General features: G+C 44.4%; 1 protein-coding gene across 1 annotated transcript; it reads right to left on the bottom strand.

Moving 5' to 3' along the window:
• Positions 1 to 717: 717 nt before the first annotated feature.
• LOC140399543 (uncharacterized) lies at positions 718 to 21,850 on the bottom strand. Its single transcript, XM_072489085.1, has 7 exons — positions 21,796 to 21,850; positions 17,478 to 17,774; positions 16,308 to 16,403; positions 13,367 to 13,394; positions 10,139 to 10,182; positions 9,178 to 9,218; positions 718 to 2,212 (listed from the first exon to the last, which is right to left on the bottom strand). The coding sequence occupies exons 1-7, from the start codon at positions 21,848 to 21,850 to the stop codon at positions 2,141 to 2,143; spliced, it is 633 nt and encodes a 210-aa protein (XP_072345186.1). The 3' UTR covers positions 718 to 2,140.
• Between the last annotated feature and the right edge of the window lie 5,263 nt (positions 21,851 to 27,113).

The following is a 27,113-nucleotide window of genomic DNA, read 5'->3' as shown; positions in this document are numbered from 1 at the left end:
CCCTGGCGCTGTGAAGCCACAGTGCTACCCAGTTGTGCTACCGTGCTGCCCTTTTCAAGTGTTAAAATATAATTTGTCAGTTAAATGATTGCAGCAATAATCTCTATCTAAACAGTCTTGGATTTCTATTCTTTAATTTTCCAAACATTTTCATGGATACTGTACGTACATTGTACCTGTATGTCCCAAAAGTATTTATTCTGGCCACAGCTGTAACCTAGTTCGGAAGCCGGCAGAGAGGCAATGCAGCCCCCCCTCCCCCCCTCCTCCACCATCTCCCCCTCCCCGCACCCCGCTCCCACCACCGGAGCTAATTCAAGATGCTGGACTTTAGGACGGAGATGAATGTTTTAACGAGTTGGCACTAAACATGTAAAGGGAGGCTTTCAGGAATGAGGAGGTTCAATTATGTGGGTAAGTTTGATTTTATTTATTGGAGGGATGTGGGCTGCGCTCGGCGGAGCAAACTATGATGTCGCGCCCGTATCTCTGTTTTACGTTATTTCCAGTTAAGAGGCAAGTTTATTGATATATTAGATAATGTGTTCCTGTCCAAATCAAAGCTGACCGGACCTCCGAATGTCATGTCCCGCTTCAATGAATTGATTCTGCATACACCACGTAAATGGTGCCAGGACTAATCCTGACGAGACACTTTGACCGTGTTCTGGTAAACAGAACGACACCAGACCATGACATTGTGAAAGTTTGGGGCATTTATTGAGAACCTCAACGATAAGTGTCGTTTCAAAACATAGTTGCAGCAAATTACAAATCTTCAAATCACCTCAAGTAAGTATAACTGTAAAAAAAAACTTCCGCCGCAATAGACATGAGCAAATGTCTACTCAGAAACAATGAATCTATCAAAGCACCTTAAATAACTATAACTGGAGAACATCGGCGTCCCTAAAAATAAACAATGAGTGCGATTGTAATGGACATTGGCTCTTAAACTTCAATGTGCTTAGAACAGCCTGGTCTTTCAACAGAAAGGACTATCTTGTGGAGGAAGGGAGCAATCCCATAATTCTCAAAGGACAGAAACTCATTGCAATCAGTGGAAGGGATTAATTCCCAGTCCGTATGTGTCATCTGATTACACTCTCCAGATTTGCCTTCTGCCATTCAGCTGAGGTGTGACTCAGCATTGTATTGGAGTGAAATCTATCAGCAAAAGGAGGACATCAATGTTCCTGTAACTTCCTAAATCCATTTTAATTCCCACAACACAATTAGAGAAATGGTCCTTGAGAAGAAGCTTCCTTTTCCCACAATCTCCGTTTTTACTACCTGAGTGCATGATGGGCTCCGTGCCGACTCTGTCAATTGTGCAGACAATAATATGCTGATTAGCAGAGAGGTCACATTCTCGGACCCGGTAGAAGGCAGCATGCTGCGACACGGAGGCAGTGACACAGTCCCAATGCTCTCATAGTTGTAAATTGGAAAGAGCTGTCCGCTCCAGCTCCAGGTCCGCAGAAGCATAGTACGATCCAACCTGTGATGCACTTGTTGTGTTCTTGTCAGTGCACCTCAGTAGAGACACATTGCTCTTAAAGTTGGAAGAGCACAGCTGCTCCTTTGCTCTGAATGTAAAGTAATGAGAATAGCTATGATTCAGTTGAGAAGAGAAAATCGATAGGTGATCAGTTTGTGGTGGTTACAATGTTAAACCTATTTCATACGGTAGAAGCAGATACGCCATTAGCTCTGATTGGAGAATATATACAGCAGAAGACATTACTCTAACGATAGTCAGTCCAGAAATTAAATTGAGAAACTGAAAATTGGGAACTCGTTGACTCAAAGGACTCTTGATGGAGGAGGACAGTTGGAGACAATTTTGGATGTTTCAATATTCTTAGCTACTGCCATTAATATTTATGGAGAAGAGGAAGTTAGACAGAACAGATTAAATTCAATATCAGCAACATAGAGAAGCAGAATGTCCCCAGGCCCATAATAGATTCAATAAAGGAGTGGAGATGAACGTCTCAAGAAGTTTGATCTCTCTCTGAATACCTGCCGGTAAACAACGAGTTTCCTTTGACAATATTGAAATGGGTGACATGTTGCTTGTCATTGGGTAGCTAACTCCTGGATTTCTTGCGGAGGGTCCAGGATCCCTGCCAAAGCTCTACAGCTTCACCGTTGCGTAGATTGTTGAGCCGTTGCCCTGAGCTTGCGCGATGCCTCGCTGACGCTGGGCCTGAAATAAAGAAGTTCTGTTAATTGTTTGAAAGTCTTAGGTAAGTTCCGCAGAATTCTGTTCGGATACCAAGGTGGCACAAGAGTGTCAAACATTCAACAGCAAGGTGGAACAGTTGTTCCTGGGGAAATTGGCTCAATGCTAAATATTCACAACTGGAGAAACAGCAACACATCTTCCGACTAGCCAATTACCACACTCTGAACTCAACATTGACTTCAACGACTTCATCCTATGAACTTTCGCCCTCCATCTTGGAATTCAACCAGGAAAAGTGTGAGATGCTGCACTCTGGGAGGACTCACAAGGAATGGGAATGCACAATGGATAGTACAGCGCTAGGACGTACAAAGTGCCAGAAGAGTATTGGTGTGTAGGTAGATGTATTGCTGAAGGCAAAACAACGGGTAGGTGAGGTGGGTAATAGCAGACATGGGATATTTGTCTTTATTAGCCGAGGCTAATTCCGGCCGTCACTCGATAGGAAGGCTGTGAAGACCAGAACAGTAGGATCTTTCCTCGGCCGAAACTTTGTAGAGAGAGTGTTTAGGCTTGGGCTGTGCTCCGTAGGGCAGAGCATGCTGGGCGGAGGGCGAGGGGGTGCGACACGCGTGTATAATTATGAGGTCAGAGATAGAGTAGGTAGGAAGAATAATTACCCCTAGTAGAGGGATCAAGAGCCTGGAGCAGGAGATGTAAGTTTAGAAACAGGAGATTTAGTGCGGATTTGAGGCAAGCCGTTTTTCGGCCAAAGGGAAGTGAATCTGAAAGTACGGTAAAGGCGGTAGCCCTCGAAACATTTTCGAAGCATTTAGATGACACTTGAATCGCCATAGCATGCAGGACTACAGTGCAAGTACTGAATTATCGGACTTGAGTAAATAGGTGCTTGATGGCCAGCACAAACATGAGGGGCAGTGGACCCACTTCCGTGCTGTATAATTCTCCGTGTCCACCTTGACCCTTTTAAATCCCTTCCGCTTTTCCCAAAGACCCACCTCCAGTCCACGGTGCCCTCTGTCCCTTGCTCTTGAGTTTTTCATTCACAGAACGGGGATCCTTGTTATCCTATTAACAGTACATGCCCAATTACTTCTCTGTCGCCATTACCACCTCTTTTGGCTTGAGCACTGCCAATAACAGTCTTTGTCTTTTCCCATTACATATTTGACAAATTCCCCCTACATTCCACGTACGTCTGATCTTCCAATCTGACCCAAATAATCGAGTTCTTCTGAAACAATACATAATCCATCACTTACCCCACCATCGCTATTTCTCTGACGAGTCATTGGAAATCGAAACATTAACTCTGTTTGTCTCTCCCTAGATTCCTCCAGACGAGCTGAGTGTTATTACCATTTTCCGTTTTAGTTATGACTGACGGTCTGCGAACTGTTTCCACTGAAGGTATTAGCTCAGGAGCGATGCTGGATTTCATACTAACAGAAAGGAACGCATAGTACATACAGTGCAGAAGGAGGCCATTCGGCCCATCGAGTCTGCAGCGACCCACTTAAGCCCTCACTTCCACCCTATCCCCGTCACTCAACAACCCTTCCAAACCTTTTTTGGTCACTCAGGGCAATTTATCATGGCCAGTCCACCTAACCTGCACGTCTTTGGACTGAGAGAGGAAACCCGTGCACGCGGAGGGAACCCACGCAGACACGCAGAGAACGTGCAGACTCCGCACTGCAGTATTGCGTGCAGTCCCGGTCGCCACACGACAGGAAGGCTGTGATTGCACTAGAGAGGGTGCAGACCAGAAAAGCAGGGAATCGAACCTGGGTCTCTGGTGCTGTGAAGCCACAGTGCTAATCACTTGTGCTGCCGTGCTGACTCGACAGAGAAAGAACATTACGCAACGTGATAAGCGGTGATAAGAAGCCACATCCCGCCTTCCAGGCCTCAAAGGGACACATCCTGATAGAGGGACACGGGGCTCGAGAATCAATCGTCACAAGGTCATGACGGTGGAAGACACGAGTGGGATGCCAGAGCTCCAGGAGTCCAGGGGGCAGAGGTGAGGGCAGTGATCATTACTAAGGAGAAGGTTCTGGGGAAAGTGAAAGGACTAAAGGTGGATAAGTCATCTGGGCCGGATGGACTACACCCCACGTTCTAAAAGAGATAGTTGAGGAGATTGTGGAGGCATTGGTGATGATCGTTCAGGAATCACTGGAGGCAGGAAGGGTCCCAGAGGACTGGAAGGTGGCTAATATAACACCACTGTTTAAGGAGGGAGCGAGGCAGAAGATGAGAAATTATTGGCCGGTTAGCCTGACTTCGGTCATTGGTAAGATTTTGGAGTCTGTTATTAAAGCTGAAACCACAGAGTACTTAGAAGTGCTTGGTAAAATAGGACTGAGGCAACAAGGCTTTGTCAAAGGGAGTTCGTGTCCGACAAATCTGTTAGAGATCTTTGAGGAGGTAACAAGCAAGTTAGACAAAGGAGAATCAGGGCCGTCACTTATTTAGATTTCCAGAAGGCCTTTGACAAGGTGCCGCACATGAGACTGTTAAATAAGTTAAAAGCCCATGGTGTTAAGGGTAATATGCTGGCGTGGATAGAGAATTGGCTGACTGGCAGAAGGCAGAGAGTGCGGATAAAGGGGTCTTTTTCAGAATGGCAGCCGGTGACTAGTGGTGTGCCTCAGGGGTCTGTACTGGGACCACAACGTTTTACAATATACATTAATGATCTGGGAGAAGATAGTGATCAGTGTTGCTCAGTTTGCAGACGCTACAAAGATCTGTAGAGGGACAGGTAGTATTGAGGAAGCAATGGGGCTGCAGAAGGACTTGGACCAGCAACGACAGTGGGCAATGAAGAGGCAAATGAAATACAATGTGGAAAAGTGTGAGGTTATGCACATTGGAAGGAGTAATCTCGGGATAGACTATTTTCTAAATGGGAAGATGCTTAGGAAAGCAGAAGCACAAAGGGACTTGGGAGTCCTTTTTCAAGATTCTCATAAGGTTAACGTGCAGGTTCAGTCGGCAGTTAAGAAGGCAAATGCAATGTTAGCATGTCAAGAGGAGTACGGCCACACTTGGAATACTGTGTGCAGTTCTGGTCACCCTATTATAGAAAGGATATTATTAAACTAGAAAGAGTGCAGAAAGGATTTACTAGGATGTTGCCGGGACTTGATGGTTTGAGTTATAAGGAGAGGCTGGATAGACTGGGACTTTTTTCCCTGGAGCGTAGGAGGCTTAGGGGTGAATTTATAGAGGTCTATAAAATAATGAGGGGCATAGATAAGGTAGATAGTCAACATCTTTTCCCAAAGGTAGGGGAGTCTAAAACTAGAGGGCATAGGTTTAAGGTGAGAAGGGAAAGATTCAGAAGGGCCCAGAGGGGCAATTTCTTCACTCAGAGGGTAGTGAGTGTCTGGAATGGGCTGCCAGAGGTAGTAGTAGAGGCGGGTACAATTTTGACTTTTAAAAATCATTTAGATAGTTACATGGGTAAGATGGGTACAGAGGGTTATGGGCCAAGTGCGGGCAACTGGGACTAGCTTAATGATAAAAACTGAGCGGCATGACTGGTTGGGCCGAAGGGCCTGTTTCCATGCTGTAAACTTCTATGATTCTATTCTATTCTATAAGACCACGGCTGTACTTCTGAAGCTGTATAAGTCTCTGGTCAGACCCCAATTGGAGTATTGTGAGCAGTTTGGGGCCCCATATCTAGGGAAGGATGTGCTGGGCCTTGGAAAGGGTCCAGAGGAGGTTCACAAGAATGACCCCTGGAATGAAGAACTTGACGTTTCAGGAACGTTTGAGGTCTCTGGGTCTGTACTCGTTGAAGTTTAGAAGGATGAGAGGGGATTTTATTGAAACGTACCAGATAGTGCGAGGCGAGGATAGAGTGGACGTGGTGAGGATGTTTCCACTTGTAGGAAAAACTAGAACCAGAGCACCCCTTCTCAGATTAAAAGGACGATCCTTTAAAATAGAGATGAGGAGGAATTTCTTCCGCCAGAGGGTGGTGAATCTGCGGAACTCTTTGCCGCAGAAGGCTGTGGAGGCCAAATCGCTGAGTGTCTTTAAGGTGGAGATAGATAGGTTCTTGATTAATAAGGGGATCAGGGGTTATGGGGAGAAGGCAGGAGAATGGGAATTAGGAAAATATCAGCCATGATTGAATGGCGGAGCAGACTCGATGGGCCGAGTGGCCTAATTCTGCTCCTATGTCTTGTGGTCTTATGGTCTTATGACAACGAATGGAATAGGATCAGGAATAGGCCATTCGGTACCTCCAGCCTGCTCCTCCATTCGATAGGAGCGGGGTGATCTGATTTCCCCCTTACCTCCACTTCCTGACTGCCCCCGGCCCCGCCCCCGCCCCACCACCCCTCGACTCTCTTGTCTTTCAGAAATAAATGTAACTCAGTCGCGAATATATTCAATATCCAAATGTCTACTGCTCTCTGGGGGAGAAAATTCCAGTTTCTAATGACCCTGTGAGAGACAGCATTCCGCCTTATCTCCGGATACAGTGGTGGACTCCTTATTATGAACCTGTGCATCCAACCTCCGACCCCCATAATTTAGATACCACACTAGTCGAAGCACTGTCTTCGCAGCTACCCTATCACGCTGCACCTCATCCATACATAGCGCACCCCTGCACGCAGACAGTTCGATGTATTTTAAATATAAATTTAGAGTACCCAATTATTTGTTTCCAATTAAGGGGCAACTTAGCGTGGCCAATCCACCTACCCTGCACATCTTTAGGTTATGGGGGCGAAACCCATCCAAATACGGGGTGAATGTGCAAACTGCATCTGGCCACCTACCTGGAGCCGGAATCGAACCTGGGACCTCAGCGCCGTGAGACAGAAGGGCTAACCTACTGCGCCACCGTGTTAGCCCAGACATTGTATGTTAAAGACACCTCGCAATTCTGTAAACACACTGGGTACAGGCCTGATTTGGTTAACCGTTCCTCATCAGCCTTATCCCGTTTACCCCAGAGTTGTGTTCGTGAACGTTCCCTGAACTGCCTCCCATACAATTATGTCCATCCTGAAGTTAGGTACAAGAAACTGGGCAGGTGTGATCTTGAGCGGCATGGTATCACAGTGGTTAGCATCTTGCTCCACAACGCCTGGGCCCCAGTTTCGATTCCCGATTTGTGTCACTGTCTGTGCGGACCTGTGCGGAGTCTGCACGTTCTCCTCGTGGCTGCGAGGTTTCCTCCGGGTGATCCGGTTTCCTCCCACACGTCCCGAAAGACGTGCTTGTTAGGAGAATTCGACATTCTGATTTCTCCCTGTTTACCCGAAGGGGCGCCGGAATGTGGCGACTAGGGGCTTGTCACAGTAACTTCATTGCAGTGTTGATGTAAGCCTACTTGTAAAAATAAAGAGTATTATTATTGCCAATGCACAGTACAATTAGAATTCTGCTTCAAGGTTAATAGTCGGGAGAACTTGACATTCAAGGTGGGCTCAATGATTGTTGGTGCAGGACATTAGATGTTCACACCTGCTCAATGAAAACAATAGAAACATGCATGTCCAGATGATAAAGTTTTCTGTTCTCTACACACAGCTGCAATAATTAGAAATACACGTTCAATCCACTCGATGCCCTGTAAAGGGTAGCTGAACACATCACTGCTCGATAATTCTCTATTTACTGAGGATCAGCTGTCTAACATATTTAGACAAATTCATATCCGTTCGATTCTCTTAGCTCCAGAAAGTTCGGTGGCATGTTGAAGACAAATCAAAATATGATGGACACACCATGTATTGTAATGAACATCGATTGAGGGGAAAGAGAATTATTGTGTGCAAACGCAAGAAAAGGTTCAGTGATGCAAGGCAGCACGTTATTTGATAAAGAATGAACGAAATAAAAAGAGCATCAAAGAATACACTTTGCAAACACTCACATATTGTCTTTTACAGACACAGAAACAGATACATACTAAGTTACATACGAAAACACAAACACATTCTCCCGCAGGTGCACACAAAGACACGCACATTCAACTCCTTATGAAGTTGCAAAACAGTAATGTCGCCACTGTGCCAGTTCACTTCAGGCTGCTGTCCCCTTTGAGGGGGCTGACTGGTGGTGATGGAACCTGAAGTTCACCACGCCTCAGGCGGAGGGCGAGGTTGAGAATGTGGTGCCTTCATGAATGGCGTCAGTCTGAACTGGAATTCAACGAACGCTGTTGGCCTTGCTCCCTAAATACACACTCAAGCATGTGCGCACCATTTCTCACACACACTCTTCAATGGACACACACTCCCACAAATACACATTCAAGCACACACACACACTCACTCTTACCCTCTCGCACACAAACATTCTCCCACAAATACACACTGAACCACGTGCACTTTCGCTTGGGCACACAGGTAAACGACACACACTCTCTATTACACACAGACAAACAGACACCACCAGTCAAACACACAGTCAGCCTCACGAACACTCAGACACACCCACGTAGACACACTGAAACATACACATATTTACCCTGTCACACACTCAAGCACGCACAATATCACTCGCATACAGACTCAAGCACACACACTCATGCACTCACAAACCCTCCCTCGCAAACACACATGCAAGCACACACACTGCCCCTAACACGCACCTGCAGACACAGACACTCCCTTACACACTCAAAAAACATACTCTCCCTAGCACACAAACCAAACATACTCTCCCTGACACGTCCAGATGCAAACTCAGACACCCCCACTCACACACTCGAACGCACATACAGGCTCCCTCCTCCACACACACACAACTCAAACATACCCACTCAAACATACTACACTATCCCTCACGCACACACTAAGGCACACATATACCCGAACATCCACCCCCACCAGGTGCACAATCTCGCGCGCACATACTCTCCCACACACACAAGTCACATGCATCCCCCCTCACATACACTCTCAGAGCCAAGTAGAACTTACCTTATTACTCTCCGGTTCAGATTGTAGGTTAAGAACAGCATCTAAACGAAACAAAACAATTTGAAAACAACACATTGACGATTCAACTCTCAGAATATTTGACCATTCATTAATGAGTTGCATGTGACCTGTTGTGTGACTATTTTTTTTAAAAATGATTTGTGACCAATTAGCTTTCCAAATAATATATAAATGAAATTCGTTGTCTTTTTCTTTTAAATAATCTCATTTTTAATTCACACTTAGTTCATTTGTGACATTAATTTTAATGTTCTCTGGGTTTGCTCTGATCCACAATCAGCCACATCCTTCTGTGATTTCTCCATGAAAATACTCTCAAAATGTTGAAGAACTGTGGTCATTAACCCTTCAGCCTTCCATTACCACTAATAGAATTATGCAACAATGCGAACCTGCCATGACCATCCATGCACAGATTTTAGATTCACTCAATTGTTCAGATATATTTAGTTTGACCATTTTGCCATCTGTTGACCAACATTGAAGTCAACACTCCATTCCTGCCCAAGGCTGGTTGTTTCTTTAGCTTTACATTCTATGTTTTTCAGTTCCACCCTTTCAGAATGAAACCGCTTTCGAGTTTATTTTCAGAAATGTTAACTTTTGTTGCTACATTTAATGATAAACTGCTCTCCAAGGACTCTTCACATGCATGATCCAATTACATCACAATATACTATTGTATATTGATGTCAATCAGAGACCCAGCTGAATTGATCACTAGCACATTCAATGCTTTTTCTGGATCACCTATACTAACTGGGACTTAGAGAAAGATGGCCAATGTCAATTAGAACAGTGCGGCTGATCCATTAGCTTGTACCTGAAAACGGTGCTACAATTGTGCCGGGAATCTCTGCACTTACATATTCATGAGGTGATAACAGATATCCGAACACAAAGGACAATTCTGGCTGTAAGAATGGAAATCTGAACTCACATGTAACAGGTTCATCGCTTTGGTCGGCAGGAGACACTGTGTCCCTTCAAGTAACAGAAAAAAAACATTCAGTCCTCTTCATCTGGTATCACCCCAGGTGATAGATTATCTGTTACTGAATGAGATGTAGGGATTATTCCGGTGTATTGTGTAAATACTTTACAATTGGAATGGCCAAGAAATGTTTCTGTGTCACGGCTTCAGCCCATAACTGAAATTTAAATACATCAGTTGAAGGGTTGTGTTTTGACATGTGTGCGCGAAAACATTTTTGAATGTGCATGTGTGTCGGTGCTTGAGGGTGTGCATGTTGTGTGCATATATGAGTTTCAGTGTGAGTGAGAGCCTGAGGTTCTATTTAATTGTGTGTGTGTGTGTTTGTGCACGCGCACGCGCACTGGCGGGTTTGTGTGTCTTGTGGTGAGTCTGAGTGCTACTGTGTCTGCATGTGCGTGTTTCCGTGGGTGTGTCCCTGTGTCAGTATTTAAGTGCGGGTGTTTATGTGAAAGTTTTGTGCGTTTTTGAAGCTCTGCCTGCGATTATGTTGGCGGTCTGTTTATGTGTGTATAGGTATGCGTGTATGTGAGAAATAGAGTGTGTGTTTGAGTGGTGTGTGCGTGTCGCTATGTCAGTGGTCTGTGCGTTTGGGTGCTGTGCGGATGTGGGACTGGTGTGTGACTACGCATGTGCGTGCGTGTATGTGTGTGACAGTGATTTGTGAGTGTGTGAGTGGTGTATGAGTGTGCATAGCCATAGAATCATGAAGTTATACTGTACAGAAAGGCCTTTCAGCCTCTCTCATCTGCGGTGGCCAAACCTATCTTTTCGAATCAGATTTTCCACCACTTGGCCCATAACCTTGTCTCCTTGAATCGCAAGTGTTCATCTAAATATTCATTTTCTGTTCCATTTGTCTTTGCCACCATCACAAATTCAGGCAATGAGTTCAAAACTCCGACCACGCACTGGGAAAAAATGTTTTTCCCCTCTCATCCCCTATAAACCACATGCCCCTTACTTTAAACTATACCCCATCGCAATTGATGCCTTAAACAAGGGGGAACGTTTCTTCCTGTCTACACTATATGCACCCCTCATAATTCTATACATTCACATGCCCTTCCTTAGCCTGCTGCAATGTCCACTGAAGCCCAGCGCAAACTGGAGGAACAACACCATCTTACGATTAGGCACGTTGCAGCCTTCTGGACTTAACATCTTCTGACTGTGAGCTCTTTCTTGCAACTTAATTCACGTTTATTTTGATTTTTATCAACGTATTTACATTTATTCCTCCCTCAGTCCAATCAGTTCCATGGAACACGACCCACGTCTCTCGCTCTTCATAACTAATACTCCCCAGCCCAAGCAACAGCCTGGTAAATCCCCTCCCTCCCAGAAAAATGACAAGTTTCCTTTGTCCTCCCTCCCCCCTCCAATCCGCCACCCTCCACATTCAAAGGATCATCATCAGCCAGTTCTGCTAACTCCAGCATTATGCCACCGTCAAACACATCTTTCGTTACTCCCCATGTCAGCATTTCGGAGGACCCGTTCCATCCGGGAGACCGTAGTCTACTCCCCCAACCCCTAAATATCTCATTCTCTTCCCACTGCACCTCTGCATGCACACAAATGATTACACGCTCTTTTCAAGTGACGCAGCGCTCACGTGTAACTGGACTATTGTTTTTGCTGCCCCCAATGCTACCTACTCTACATTGGAGATACTGAACGCAGACTGGGTGACCGCTTTGCAGAACACCATGGGTCCGCCAACAAGTAGGACCCAGACCTTCCTATCGCTGCCATTTGAACTCACCGTCCTGCGCTCACGTCCACATGTCCGTCCTTGGCCTGCTGCGATGTTCCAGTGAAGCCCTGCGCCAACAGGCGGAACAACATATCTTCTGATCAGGAACGTTACAGCCTCCCGGACTTAGCACTGAGTTTAACATCTTAAGACTCCGACCTCTCTCCTGCACCTTCAACTACTTAAAAACAAATTATATAACGTATTTTCGATTCTTCCATCGATATGTTTTTTCATCACCATTGTTCCCCCCCATTCCCTATCCAACTTGGGCCTATGCAACGTGTTCCTAATTGCGCTTTCACACGCCACATACCTGTGTTCTACCATTAATGTATTCTAATCTCTCAGTGTGTCACTGTCAGCACCATTATTAACCTTGGTCAACCCTTTTACATTCTTTGATATTACTTCCCATGACATCTCTCTCAATCTCCACATAAAGCTGGGGCTCTGTCCAGCTCAAATACCACCGCCCCGCCACTAATACGAGTATAAATCTGACCCTATCCCCAGTTCCCCACAGCTTTGACAAAGAGTCATCCAGACTCAAAGCTTGCTTCTCTCTCAACAGAGGCTGTCAGACCTACTGAGAGTGTCACTAAATTTTCTGTTTATGTCTCCGGTCCCAGAATCCGCAGTACTTTGCTTCATCATGGTCAATTTCCTCCACACCATTTTCAGTTCATTCACATCCCTCCTATCATGCGCATGAGTCTGTGTGTCAATGGATGCCTGTGTGAGTGAGTATGTGGTGCGTTTGATGGTCTGAGTGTGTGAATGTGAGTGTGTGGATCGTGTCTGAGTCTGCAATTGTGAGTGTGTGCGTGGGAGAATTTATGCGTGTGATAGTGCACTTGCGAGATTGGTGTGAGTGTGTATGTAGGAGTGTGGATTGTATTTACATCCTGCATGTATGAGTGTGAGTATCTGATTTGTGAGTGCGTGTGTAAATGTGTGAGTGAATTTGAGATTCTGAAAGCGTGTGTGTCATGTCGGTACGTGTTGGTGAATGTGACTGTGCATGAGAATGTGTGAGGGTGTGCGCGAGTGTGTGCGTGTGTGAATGTAGGCGTTCTTGTGTTTTTGTGTGTCTGAGTGACTTTGTCACATGTCCGCCCTTGGCCATGGGTGGATGACAGTGAATTAGTGCGAAGGTTTCATTTCGAATGTTTGCACGTGTGTGGGTGCATCTATGATTTGTGAATCGTGTCTCTTTGTGTTTCTGCATGTGTATTTGTGTTTTCCAGTGTGCGTGTGTCTGATAGATGCTTATTTACATGTAAGTTGCTAAATCTCGTATCTTAAAGACACAATTCACACTGCACCCAGAGAGCACACATTCTTCTAATCATCGAATCGTTCTGAGCATTATGCTGACCCATGTCACTGAGTATTAGCGGGAATGGTCTCACCTGGTTTGACTGTTCTCTTTTCTTTTCTCTGTGAAGGAAACACACGGGTTAGAAACCGCGAACCAATTCTGCGTCTGCAGGAATGGAAGTTTCATAGAATTTCAAAGAGCAGTGAGGCTCTTTGAGACGCCAGTGCCAATCTAAATATGAATGGAGACTTTCAGGTTGTTTGACTGCTGATTCTGAATCTTAGCGGCATTGTAGCACAGTGGTTAGCACTGCTGCCACCCAGCGCCAGGGACCCAGGTTCAATTCCGGCTTCGAGGACTGCCTGCATGGGGTTTCCATTTTCTCCTCGTTTTGCGTGGGCTGTTCCGGATATTCCGCTTTTCCTCCTACCGTCCAAAGCTGTGCAGGTCAGGTGGGTTTGCCATGCTAAATTGCCCCTTACTATCCAAAAGGTTAGATAGGATGAATGGGTTACAGAGATGGGGTGGAGGCATGGGCTTAAGTAGCGTGCTCTTCCTACGGGCCGAAGTAGATTTGATGGGCCCAATGGTCTCTTTCCGCACTGCAGTGTCATGTGAAAGTACCTTTAAGACATGGATGTTTAAGCAATGTACCTTTAAGAAAACAGTGATGTCAGAGAGTGGGTGGAGCTGAGCAGTTCAGCCATTTTGCAGTTTAGTTTTGCAGTTTGAAAAGAGATTGGGAGTGTCTGTGTTTGCAGTGAGCTGGATCTCTGCCATGAAAGACTATCTCTGGATCATTTGGGTGATTTAAACTCATAAGAGTAAAGCCTTTAACCTGATTTGATTCTGTTTAAAGGTGTTAAGTCTCTTGGAAGTTTGAAGGAACATTTAGAGGAATTGTTTACTGTTGCAATATTTTCGGAGATATCTTTGAAGTAAGGGGTGTTAAGAGATCCAATGTTTATTTAAGATGTTAAGTTGAGGTCATGGAATAAACATTGTTTTGTGTTTAAAACCCCACGTGTCCATAATTGTAATCCTACTTCTAGGGAACAAGTCGTGTGCTCGGAAAAGCCAAAAATACATTAAAGGGGGAGGTTGTTTGAACTCTATGATACATTTTGGTGTCATGAAAACGCCTAGCCCATAACAGTAGGGATTCTATAAAAAGTGCCCTGAAGAATTAGTTCACGTCCCATCCAGAGTGATTCCCACTGTCGTGTTAGTGGATGGCACTGTGTGTGATTATTACGACGGTGTAAGCCGAATTTACACGACTAAACAGTTTTGTTTGGAGTTTGGGTGAGGGTAATGAAAATGAAGCTGTTAACGGACTGAATTCAGAACTTGGCAGAGGTGGTTATGCAGACAAGGGAGAGCAAGTCATTGGATTCAAAGCTATGTCGAGGGTGCGATTGGAATTGGGGATGAGAAAGAATAGTTCCTGTTTGGAAGTCCATTTAGGTCAGCGGTATGAGGAATGAATAAAGAATTAATGGAATTGAGAGATGTCCGGTTTAAAAAAATGATAACATCCCGGCTAGCATTCAGCGAAGAAAACTCTGGTATATTTGTTGGGATGGTAGATTGTTTAAGAGACTTTGAGCAGTAAGATCTATGAGCAATAGAAAACATTCAAGGAGAAGACCTTTAATTAAACACTTGCAAAAGAATATTGTCTTGATATGTGGGGAAGTTTGCAAAGTGAAGGAATTTCTTCCCGACAGAGGTGTTGGCATGAGCGTCCACTGTGCGAACTGAAACCAGTGTGTGACTCAGTGGAATGACCTGGAAAATTCCAGTGTGGTGGGGGTTTCTATGGGCAAGTGTCCATTGAGCAGTTGGTGCGTCTAATGTAGCGGATGTGTCTAAAGGTGGGGCGTGTGCTGATATCAAACTCAATGTCCATTTCAATTGATGTGAGTTCCACAATGGCCGATGGCAGTGGGGTTGGAATCAGTGGATTGAAGAATCGTGTGGAGAAGCTGTACCTTAGACAAGGAAGTCAATTTCACACATCCCCCAGAGTGTCGCTGCGGTGCCCTGAGCCCATTGCAACATCCAGATATTGGGTGAATGATGCAAAGCCATTCGTCACTAGTATAGTCCATGGCAGTCATTCCTTAGTCTCAACGCTGATTGAACAATTTCCATATATATGTACAAGATTATATTTTACCAACTTGTTGCTGTCTTCCTTTGTCTTTTCTGTCATGTTGCAGATTCCATATCATGTCTTCTTTGAACACCGTGTTTAAAATCACCTCTCTGAACCCAGGCTCCATTGTTCGTAATCTGACAGTGCTGGGGTAGACATTTGCTTTTTTTTTAACCCTCCAAAGCGATACTGCACGTTCTGTCGCAAGTGATAGCAAAGTAATACCTGTGCAAAATCAGCTGTATGGTTGTGAGTCACCAGCCCAGCCACTCGTTTAGCTCTTGTGAACACAGTGCCACTGAATTTTCGAGTAACAGTTGATATTTACTCATCTGCCCAAGGTTATTTTCTGCCTATGATTCTTCAAGATTCGTCATTGGCTATCTCATCCTTTATGTGATGTTCGACATGCACTACATGTCAGAGACAATTATATAGAACATAGAACATACAGTGCAGAAGGAGGCCATTCGGCCCATCGAGTTTGCACCGATCCGCTTAAGCCCTCACTTCCACCCTATCCCCGTAACCCAATAACCCCTTGGAACCTTTTTGGGTCACTAAGGGCAAATTATCATGGCCAATCCATCTAATCTGCACGTCTTTGACCTGTAGGAGGAAACCAGAGCAACCGGAGGAAACCCTCGCAGACACGGGGAGAACGTGCAGACTCCGCACAGACTGTGACCCAGCGGGGGAATCGAACCTGGAACCCTGGCACTGCAAAGCCACAGTGCTATCCACTTGTGCTACCGTGGTGCCCAATTGGCTGGATTGTTTACCGAATTGGGTCATAGTGTTCACGAAGAGGCGACATTCACCTTGGTCGGTGCATGTACGATGACCTGTTGTTATACCGAGTATGACCTACCTTTCCGCCAGAGGCAGGCGCCCAGGAGAGCCAGGATGAGAATTAGACCCGCAGCAGAACCAACACCAGCCGCTAGGGGAGCAATAGACTCACTTTCTGAATGAGACAATGGGAGAAAGAACAGAACATTGTGAATGAGCATCTTCTACCCAAGGTCAACAATGTGGTACTGCTGTTGGGACACTAATTGAGACGGGAATACTGCAGGCACAAACAGTTTCTCCAGGCCAGAGGGAGAGAAAATAAACAGAAGTTGAAAACTAGATGTAGGAACACACAATTATCCAAACGAGGAGGAGATCCTTCGATCCATAACATCTGTGCTGTCGCATTTAATCCCATATTCAATTAGTCTCTATCTCCCACCAAACCTTTTCGTTCTTCATCCTCCATTAACTTTTAATTCAGTATATATTCCAGTTACCATTTGAAAGTTACTGAATATGCTTCCACCAAGATTTCTAGCTGCATTCGCCACGTCACAAAAAATGCCTACAGAGAAGACACTATAATAATCTCAGCTCTGCTCGTTTCGTCAATGATGTTCAATCAACATCTCCTGTTTAGACATTCCCTCGCCACTGCACAGATATATTGCTTATGTGACCAATCAAAGCTCATCATTATTTTGAAAACTTCCAGTTAAAACGCCATTTGGCCGTTTCACTTCTGCATGTAACATGATACAGCATTTTCCGACCTTGTGGTATATTTTATAATGTTTTTATTTTGGTTTAACATTGTTTGGATAATTTGATTGTATCAGTCCGTTTTTCCTAGTTTTTAAAAAGTGTTCCACAGTGAAAACTGCTAATCAGCAATGGGGTTCAAATCAATCCATTGATTTTAAGAAGTCTTACGTTTCATTTACACCAGACCGATTGCTCATTTTGGCTGTAAGTCATGAGAATTTTCATGAGATACCACCGTGTGCCAACTATCAGACAGATGTTCCATTATTCCCACCTCTATGTGTGTTACACCTGTGATGCTCACAATCCATTAGGTCAATACTGGAAACCTGCGGAGGGGAAAAAATCTGTCCCATGCCCACATACGTTTGAATTGTTAATTACAGTAGTTAGTGTCACCAGGATCGCTGATTGAAATTAATGCGGGGAAAACCTTCAGTAAAATCGGATGGATATATTGATAGCCAATCTCACTTACCTCTAACAGTGATCCTGACAGCGTCACTATGAGGCGAGGATAGGTTTCTTCCATTGATGTTTGCTTCATACTGACAGGTATAGTTTCCTATTTTCGAGTGGTCGATATTCTTGATGGCGAAGGTGACAGCATGTCTGTCTTCATCAGGGGGTTTGACACTGACTAAAGGAGGTTCTTCTTGCCTGTATAAGTAAAATGCAATGCCAGGACGCTCCAGGGGGCTTGTACAATTGAAAGTGATATCTCCACCCTCACTAACACCATCCAAATCAACTGAGAGATGTGGTTTATGTAAATCTGCAATTAGAAAGAAAGGAACAGTGACGACTGATTGCAAACTCAACACTGACTTGTCGGGAGTGGATTATAATCTGAAAAAACGGCACAATTAAAATGAATACAATCACAGATGCGAGGAAGCAGGAGAGTGTAACGAGGAGCGAGGAGGGATGCACTTACATACGACACAGAGATGTATAATGCGAAGGGAACACAACTGATTAATTTTAATGCAGGAGAACATGAATTGAGTCGTTTCTGTTGGAAGAATGAGGAGAACAAGAGGTTTTTTTCATTCATTCATGGGATGTGGGTGTCGCTGGCTCGGCTCATTACCAGTTCTTATTACCCCTTGACAAGGTGGTGGAGAGCTAACTTATTGAACTAGTGCAGTCTATGTGGTGTACGTACACCCACAGTTCTGTGTGTGCGTGGGTTTCTTCCGGGTGCTCCGGTTTCCTCCCACAGTCCAAAGATGTGCAGGTTAGGTGGATTGGCCATGGTAAATTGTCCTCAGTGTCCAAAATTGCCCTTAGTGTTGGGTGGAGGTGTTGACCTTGGGTAGGGTGCTCTTTCCGGGGGCTGGTGCGGACTCGGTGGGCTGGGTGGCCTCCTTCTGCACTGGATTCGGTGATAATCTATGCTTAATCGAGGACAAAGTTTCGGCACAACATCGTGGGCCGAAGGGCCTGTTCTCTGCTGTATTTTTCTATGTTCTATGTTCTAGAGGCAGGAATGGGCCATATGGCCGCTCGAGCCTGCTCCGCAATTCAATAAGATAACGGCTAATCTTTTTGTGGACTCAGTTCCACTTAGGCGCCCGCTCATCATAACCCTGAGTTCCTCTACTGTTCAAAAATCTACCTATCTTTTCCTTCACAACATTCAATGAGGTATCCTCATCTGTTGAACTGGACAGGGAATTGGCAGCTTTACAGTGTTTTGAATGTAAAGTAAATGGAGTAGAAAAATGAGGCGCCGAAGGAGGTGGACCTTAAAGCGCGTTGGCATGACATCCTTGAAAGAAACAGATAACAGATATGTGTTCTGGAAATAACAACATGGAGTAACAAAGGGAGTTCTGCTAAATCTTTGTGCACCAATAGTTCTAACTTGTCTCCAATGCTGTGCACCAGACTGTTAAGGAATGCCAGGCCTTGGAAATAGACTTGGAGTACATCAATCGAACGGTCGCAGTGATGAGGGAAATGCGTTATATAAAGAGACTGGAGAATCTGGGATTTTTCTGGACAGTGCAAGAAAGGTTCGGGCAACATTTACCGGAAATAGAATACACCACTTCTTTGTTTTGATGAAGTAATTGGGGAGTCGGTGACGATACAGTCATAGAGCAGGCAAACTGACCCTTCCTTCCAACACGTTTATGTCGACCATGACATGTCATTAAAAAAAATATATGTAGCGTATTCAATTCATTTGTTTAAATGAATTGGCAATTTAGCGTGGTCAATCCACCTACGCTGCACATCTGTGGGTTGTGGGGGCGAAACACACGCAACACGGGGAGAATGTGCAAACTCCATATGGACAGTGACCCATATCCTGGGACCTCGGCGCCGTGAGGCAGCAGTGATAACCACTGTGCCACCGTGCTGCCCCTAAATATCATTATTATTTTTAGATACATTTAGAGTACCCTATTCTTTTTTTCTCCAATTCATGGGCAATTTGGTGTGGCCAACCCACCTACCCTGCACATCTTTGGGTTGAAGGGGTAAAACCTACACAGACACGGGGAGAATGTGCAAACTCCACTCGGACAGTGATCCAGGGCCGGGATCGAACCCGGGTCCTCAGTGCGTGAAATACCATTCAATACCAATGCTATTTAGCAGCACATGGTCCATAGTCTACAATGCCTTGGCGATTTAAGTGCTTGTCCAGATAATTTCGAAAAGTTCCGAGTGTATCTGCTTCTACCACACTCAGACAGTGTCTTGCATATTTCCACCACCCTTTCGGTGAAATAATGTTTCTTCAGCTCCCTTCTGAGCAATTCATTCCACACCTTGAACATATTCCCTCTGATCTACCCTGGGAAAATGTTATCACGATATTGCCTGTCTGTGCCTCTGTATATCTCAATCAGATCCTTCCCCCAGCCTCCGTCTACAGGAAAGACAAGCACAGCCTCTCCAGACTGTCCTCATAGCTGAAACTTTCCACCCCAGGCGGCATCTTTCTAAATTTCCTCTGCACCCTCGCCAGTGCAATAACGCCCTTCCAATCGTGTGGCAACCAGAACTGCACACGGTATTTCATCTGTGGCCAAAGCAATGTTATATACATTTGTACAATACCTCCTTGCTCCTTTACTCTATACGCCGCATTATGAAGGAAGTAGTTCAGTGTGCATTCTGCACAGCCCTATCTATCCAAATTTCGGGATCCGTCGACTTTTCAACCAAAGTCCCCTTGCTCCTCCATACTCCCTAGGAAACTACCGTACATTCTGTCTATCCTATCATTATTACACCTCGCAAAATGCATCCCCGCAGATTATCAGGAGTAAATTCCATCTGCTGTTGTTGTGCCCAACTACGAGTTGATCCGTATCATTCCCAGTCCAATACTGTCCTCCTCACTGTCAGGGACATCCCCAATGTTCCTGTACCCTGCAAACCTACCAATTACGCCTGCAACATTAACATGCACATCATTGATGTATGTAAAAAAACATACATCCCTGTGGTACGTTGCTGGCCAAAGGCTTCTTATCAGAAAAACAACAATCCCATCAATGTAGCCTATTGTGAGGTTATTTGGTAGAAGAAAGATGGGAAGACAATATAGGCTCAACGGTGCAACTTTTCGCAGATACAGGAGCCGACGGACAAATTCTCTAAAGGTGGACTGGCATTGAAACTGTGTAAAGAATACTGATAACATCCTCGGGTTCATAAAGAGTCATAGAGTATCAACGCAAGGAAGTGATGCTACACCTCTACATATCATTGGTCAGACTCCATTTGGTATATTGTGTTCAGTTTTGGGCACCTTATTTAAGGATGTTGAAGGCATGGAGAGGGTGCGGAGAGCATTTACTAGAATTATACCAGCAATAAAGGATTTTAGATACAGTGAAAGATCGGAGAAACTGGGCTTGTTCTCCATAAGACTAAGAACAAGAGCAGAATTAGGCCACTCGGCCCATCGAGTCTGCTCCGCTATTCAATCATGGCTGATAATGTTCTCAACCATTCTCCGGCCTTCTCCCCTTAACCCCTGATCCCATTATTGATCAGGACCCTGTCAATCTCTGTTTTAAAGACACTCAGTGACTTGGTCTGCGCAGCATCACCACCCTCGAGCTGAAGAAAATTCTCCTAATCTCTGTTTTAATAATAATATTCTTTATTGTCACAAGGAGGCTTATATTAACACTGCAATGCAATTAGCGTGAAAATGCCATAGTTGACACATTCCGCCGCCTCTTCGGGAACACAGAGGTTGAATTCAGAATGGACAATTTACCTAACAGCACACCTTTCGGGACTTGTGGGAGCAAACCGAAGCACCCGGAGGAAACCAACGCAGACCCAGGGAAAATGTGCATACCCCACACGGGCAGTGACCCAAGCCGAACCTGGGACCCTGGAGCTGTGAAGGAACACTGCTATCCACAGTCCTACCGTGCTGCCCATGCCGTTAGTCTGTAATTGTCTCCTCTGCATCTTGTTTTTCCTACAAGTCGAAATATCCACTCTATCCAGGCGTCGCAGTATCCTGTAAGTTTCAATAAGACCCCCCCTAATCCTTCTAAACTCCAACGACTTCATACCCAGAGTCCTAAACCGTTCCTCATAGACATTCTCCTCATTCCAGAGATCATGCTTGTGAACCTCCTCTGGACCCTTTCCAAGGCCTTCCTTAGATACGGGGCCCACAGCTGCTCACAATCCTCCATTTTACAGCCTCAGAAGTGCATTCCTGGGATTGAATCTTAGCCCTCACCATATGGAAGTTTACATTGCATTTGCGTTCCTCACTGCCGAATGAACCTGCACGGTAAACGTACGAACATCGTGAAAACGGACTCCCAAGTGGCTTGCTGCTTCTGATTTGCGATGCATTTTCCCAGGTAGAAAATAGTCGACCCTCCAGTCCTTCTTCCAAATTGCATACCGTCACACTTTTACACATTGTATTCCTTCTGCCACTTCATTGCCCACTCTCCTAGCCTGTCTACGTCCTTAAGCAGCCCCCTTCTTCCTCAATACTACCTGTCCCTTTGCAGATCTTTGCATCATCTGCAAACTTAGCAACAGTTCATTCTTCCAGATTGTCAATGTATCGTGTGAAAAGCTGTGCTCCCAGCTCTGATCCCTGAGGCACACGTGTCACCGGAAGCCATTCCGAAAAATAAACCTTTTTCCTGACCCTCAGCCTCTGCCAGTCTGCCAATCCTCTATCCATGCCGGGTTCGTATCCTTAACACCATGAGCTCCTAACGTATTGAAGAGTCTGCTATGCGGCATCTTGTCAAAGGCGTTCTAGAGATCTAAATAAATCACGACCACCGGTTCTCCTTTGTCTAACTTCCTTGTTACATCCTCAAAGAACAGTTTTGTCAGCCATGGCCTCCTTTTGACAAAGCCGTGCTGACTCAGTCCTATTTTATCATGCACTTCCAAGTACTCCGCTATCTCATCTTAAATAATGGACTTTTAAATCTTACCAATTACCCAAGCCAGGTTAACCGGCCTATAGTTTCCCGTCTTTGCCTCCATCCCTTCTTAAACAGTGGTATCACATTAGCCACTTTACAGTTCTCTGGGACCGTTCCTGACTCCAGTGATGCCGGAAAGATCACCACCAATGCCTCCACAATATCCTCAGCTACCTCTTTTAGGACCCGAGGGAGTAATCCATCCGGTCCAGGGGACTTATGCACTTTCAGACCTTTCAGTTTCCCCAGAACATTCTCTTTAGTAATGGCCACTGCACTCATCCCTTCACCCTGATTCCCCTGAAGCTCTGACATCCCACTGGCGCCTACCACCGTGATGACTGATGCAAAGTGTCAGGTGGATGTGCCTTTAAGAAATGGGTGTTTATCAAATAGCTGCAGCGATGTCAGTGTGTGGTGGAGCTGGGCTGTCTTTCTGTCTCTCACTTTTATTTTGAGCTATAAAGCTGCTTTTTGGCTCTGTTTAGTTTGGCTTTGAGTTGGAGGGCTGTATTCAAAGCAAGCAGATGAGTAATGATGTCTCTCTCTACAAGTTAAAACATGTCTTCAGCCCACTTGATGATTTGTAACTTGGTTCATAGAATAAACATTGTTTTGTTTCAAAAATACTTATGGTCTCTGTTGCATAGCACCTGGAAAGTGGATCCGTCTGCTCCCCATAACCAATATCTATTAAAAGTCGTGGCTCAGGTGAACTCCATGACATACTTTGAAGTTTTCTAAACCCTGGGCCAGAATAAAATGTGGGCTCGTCCGGGATGAAGATCTATCTTTCGTGATTGGGTTGACTGAGTAAACTTAATGGCAGTGAGGGGTGACCATATTTGTGTTTGCTTTTCAGGTATGGTATTCCGGTTTAAGAAGGCAGTGTGTGGTGGACAATGGCTCATTCAGAGGCTCGGGTGTTTTGGGGCTTGGAGAAGGTCACACGCAGTACCTGACGAACAGAGACTAAAAGGTTTTTAGATTGGCAAAGACATTGCAGTTAATGTTGCCTGACAGCGTACGAAAAGACGAGGTACTTACGGCGGTAGCTGAACATTTAAAATAGCCTGAGATACAGTCGGACGTATTAGAACTGGCAAAAATTCAGTTCTAGTTTAAACAACTGGAACATAGGAAAGAATGAAAGCAGCTTGAAAACGCAATGATGGGAAAAGAAAAATAGAGAGAAAGAGATAGAGAGGAAAAATGAAATGGCAGAGAAAGAGATAGAGAGGAAAAAGGAAATGTGAGAGAAAGAGAGAGAGGGGAAAGGGAAAAAGAGAGAGAGTTTGAACTTCGGAAAATGGCCATGATACACCAGTCAGTGAAAATTTGCAGATGTAAAGGGACACGTACAGTTTGAGGATAGTGATGAGGATAATAAGATTGAGCGTCATAGTCGTAGGCTCGGTATGGATCTATTTAAATATGTTCACGCATTGCCAAGGTTTGATGAGAAGGCGGTAGAAGCCGTTTTCATTTCATTTGAGAAGGCAGCTAAACAACTGAAATGGCCACAGGAAATGTGGGTGTTACTGATTCAAACGAAGTTGGTAGGTAGAGCTACTGAAGTGTTTGCATCATACCGGAGGAGGTATCTGGATCGTATGAGGAGGTGAAAAAGTCCATCTTAGGTGGATATGAACTAGTGCATGAAGCCAAACAAAGGTTTAGAAATTTAAGGAGGTAACCTGGTCCAACATATATGGAGTTTGAAATGATCAAACAGAGTACTTTTGGTAGGTGGATAAGGGCTTTGAAAGCAGGTCAAACGTATGACGCTCTAAGAGAAATTGTACTTTTAGAGAAGTTAAATCTTCAATTCCGGATGTAGTGAGAACTCAGGTGGAAGAACAGAAGGTTAAAATTGTGATTTTAGCAGCAGAAATGATGTAAGATGTTTATGAATTAGTTCATAAATCAATGTTTGGTTTCTGACATCAGTTTCAGCCTGTGAAGGATAGAAACTGGGGAAAAGAGAACTACTCAAGCGGTAAAGGTAAAGGTAATCTGACGGGAGATAATAAGGAGAGTGTACCTCAGATTAAGAAATAAATCCAGGAGGGTTTGAAGAGGCATGAAACGTTTCAAATGTTTTCACTGTAATAAGCTGGGCCATATAAAGTCACATTGTTGGTTGTTGAAGAAAAGCACTGGGGAGACTGGTGTGGTAAAACAGGATAAGAGAATGAGGTGTGTTAAAGTGGGAAAGAATAGCCCCAGTGAAGCGAAGGGTGTGCCTGATCAAGAGGTAGTTGATAAGAAGGTGCCAAGTCTCTTTAAATAATTTACTTGTGTGAGTAAAGTTTACTCATGTATATCAGGAGAAGCAGGTAAAGAAGCCACTATTTTAAGAGATACGGGAGCTAGTCAAACTTTGATGGTAAGAGATGAGGAATTATGTTGTTTGGGAGGAATATTGCAAGAAATGGTCGCAATATGCGGAATTCAGGGTGAAAGGAGTAGTGTTCCATTATATAAGGTAAGGTTGGATGAAGCGATGAGTGGTGAAGTGGTAGTAGGAGTAAAACCAAACTATCGTGTCCAGGAATAGAGTTAATCTTGGGTAATGATAAAGCTGGATCGCAGGTGGGAGTGATGTCTCCTGTGGTTGATAAACCAGTGGAAAATCAGACAACTGAAGTGTTGAAGGACGAATACCCTGTGATGTTTCCGAATTGTGTAGTAGCAAGGTCGCAAAGTCACAGGATAAGACAAGAGGAGAAATCAAAGAGTGAAGATGAAGTTGAAGTGCAATTATCAGAAAGGATTTTTGATTAGATGGTTGGATAAGAACAAGTGGAGGATTAGGCGGATATTTTTAGTTCAGGAAAATTGGCGGAGTTACAACAGAAAGATAAAGAAATAAAACGAATGTATCAGAAAGCATACACGGAAGAGGAATCTGAGTGTATATCAGAATGTTATTACCGTATAAATGATGTCTTGATGAGAAAATTGAGACTTTTGCCTATGCAGGCGGATGAAAAGTGGGCAGGAGTTCAGCAAGTGGTATTGCCGGTAGGGTATAGAAAGGAGGTGTTGCGAGTTGCACATGAGGTCCCAGTGGGAGGTCATTTGGGAGCAAGGAGAACTCAAGCTAAAATTCAAAAACATTTTTATTGGCCTGGACTACATAAAAATGTAGCTACATTTTGACGGTCATGTCACACATGTCAAGTGATAGGGAAACCTCAAGCAGTGATAAAACTAGCGCCTTTAATACCCATTTCAGCATTTGAGAAACCTTTTACAAGGGTCTTAATTGATTGCGTTGGACGGCTTCCTAAAACGAAAACTGGGAATCAATATATTTTGACTATAATGGATGTGTCTCCTAGGTTTACACAGGCCATTCCAGTACGCAATATTACAGCTAGAACGAATGTGAAGGAGTTACTTAAATTCTTTACTATAGATGGACTACCCACATAATTACAATCGGATCAAGGATCACGTTTTACCCCAAGGATATTCAAAGAAGTTATGGATAGCTTATGAATAAAACAATTTATGTCAACTGCGTACCATCCAGAATCGCAGGGAACGTTAGGAAGGTGGCATCAGACATTAAAGACGGCTTATTGTCAAGATTAGATAGAGGATTGGGATAAAGTAATTCCATTCATACTGTTTGCAATTAGGGATGCACCTAATGAGTCGACCAAATTCAGTCCTTTTGAAATAATGCTTGGTCATGAGGTAAGGGGACCACTTAAATTGATTAAGGAAAAATTGGTGAGTAAGCAGTCGGAACTTATATTATTGGATTGCGAGTCAAATTGTACGGAACGATTAAATAGAGTAGGCGAATTGGCTAGCCAACCTTTAAAGGTTGCACAACATGTGACGAAACGGGTAGCGCACAAGAAAGCAAAAGTTCGCAGTTTTGTCAGTGGAGATAACAATTTAGTATTATTGCCAGTGGTAGGTGAACCTTTAAAAGCTAGGTTTTGTGGACCTTATCAGATTGAAAGGAAATTAAGTGAGGTGAATTATGTGGTAGGAACGCCAGATAGAAGGAAAACTCACCGAGTGTGTCATGTGAATATGCTTAAAAGGTACTTTGAAAGGGAAGGAGAGAAAAAGGAGGTTCTAATGATTCTAACTCAAAGTGACGAACCAAATCCAGATGACTGTGAATTTGACATACCTCAAATTAAATTGGAAAATGAGTATGTTCTTAAAAATTGGGATGAATTGTTAAGTTACCTTCCAGAGGAAAAACGAACTGACCTGAAAGAGATATTGATATCGTATGGGCAAGTTTGGGGAGATAATTTGGGAAGTACTAAAATGGCCATACATGATGTAGATGTGGAAAATGCTATTCCTATCAAACAACATCCATATATACTTAACATTTTAAAATTGGCACAGGTTAACAGAGAGAGGTTTCCAACCCCTGACATACTCCGGTAAATCCTCCCTAGTGATTCTAGCAAACCTACCAGCCAAGATACTAGTGCCCCTGCAGGTGAGATGCGGCCAATCCTCCTTGTACAGGTTTCCTTGGATCAGAGAACATTAAGCGGCGAATATTCTGAACAATTTTGACAGGGTCAAGAGGATATTCCTTTTCCACTAGTTGGTATGTCAGTGACTAGCGGTCACAATTACAAGACGGCAATCAAGAGAGCTATGAGTGATAGGTTTTGGGG

Source organism: Scyliorhinus torazame, chromosome 23 (genome assembly GCF_047496885.1).
Source record: "Scyliorhinus torazame isolate Kashiwa2021f chromosome 23, sScyTor2.1, whole genome shotgun sequence".
NCBI lineage: Eukaryota > Metazoa > Chordata > Chondrichthyes > Carcharhiniformes > Scyliorhinidae > Scyliorhinus > Scyliorhinus torazame.
Note: the sequence above shows the minus strand (reverse complement) of the source record. Positions and strands in the feature narration are given on the sequence as shown.

Coding starts and splice junctions, on each gene's coding strand:
- LOC140399543 (XM_072489085.1), bottom strand. CDS start 21,850: ATGCATCGCAAATCAGAAGCAGCAAGCCACTTGGGAGTCCGTTTTCAC. Junction 13,395..16,307: donor CGCCTGCCTCTGGCGGAAAG/GTAGGTCATACT, acceptor TTTCCTTCACAG/AGAAAAGAAAAGAGAACAGT. Junction 2,213..9,177: donor CTGAACCGGAGAGTAATAAG/GTAAGTTCTACT, acceptor TCTTTATTTCAG/GCCCAGCGTCAGCGAGGCAT.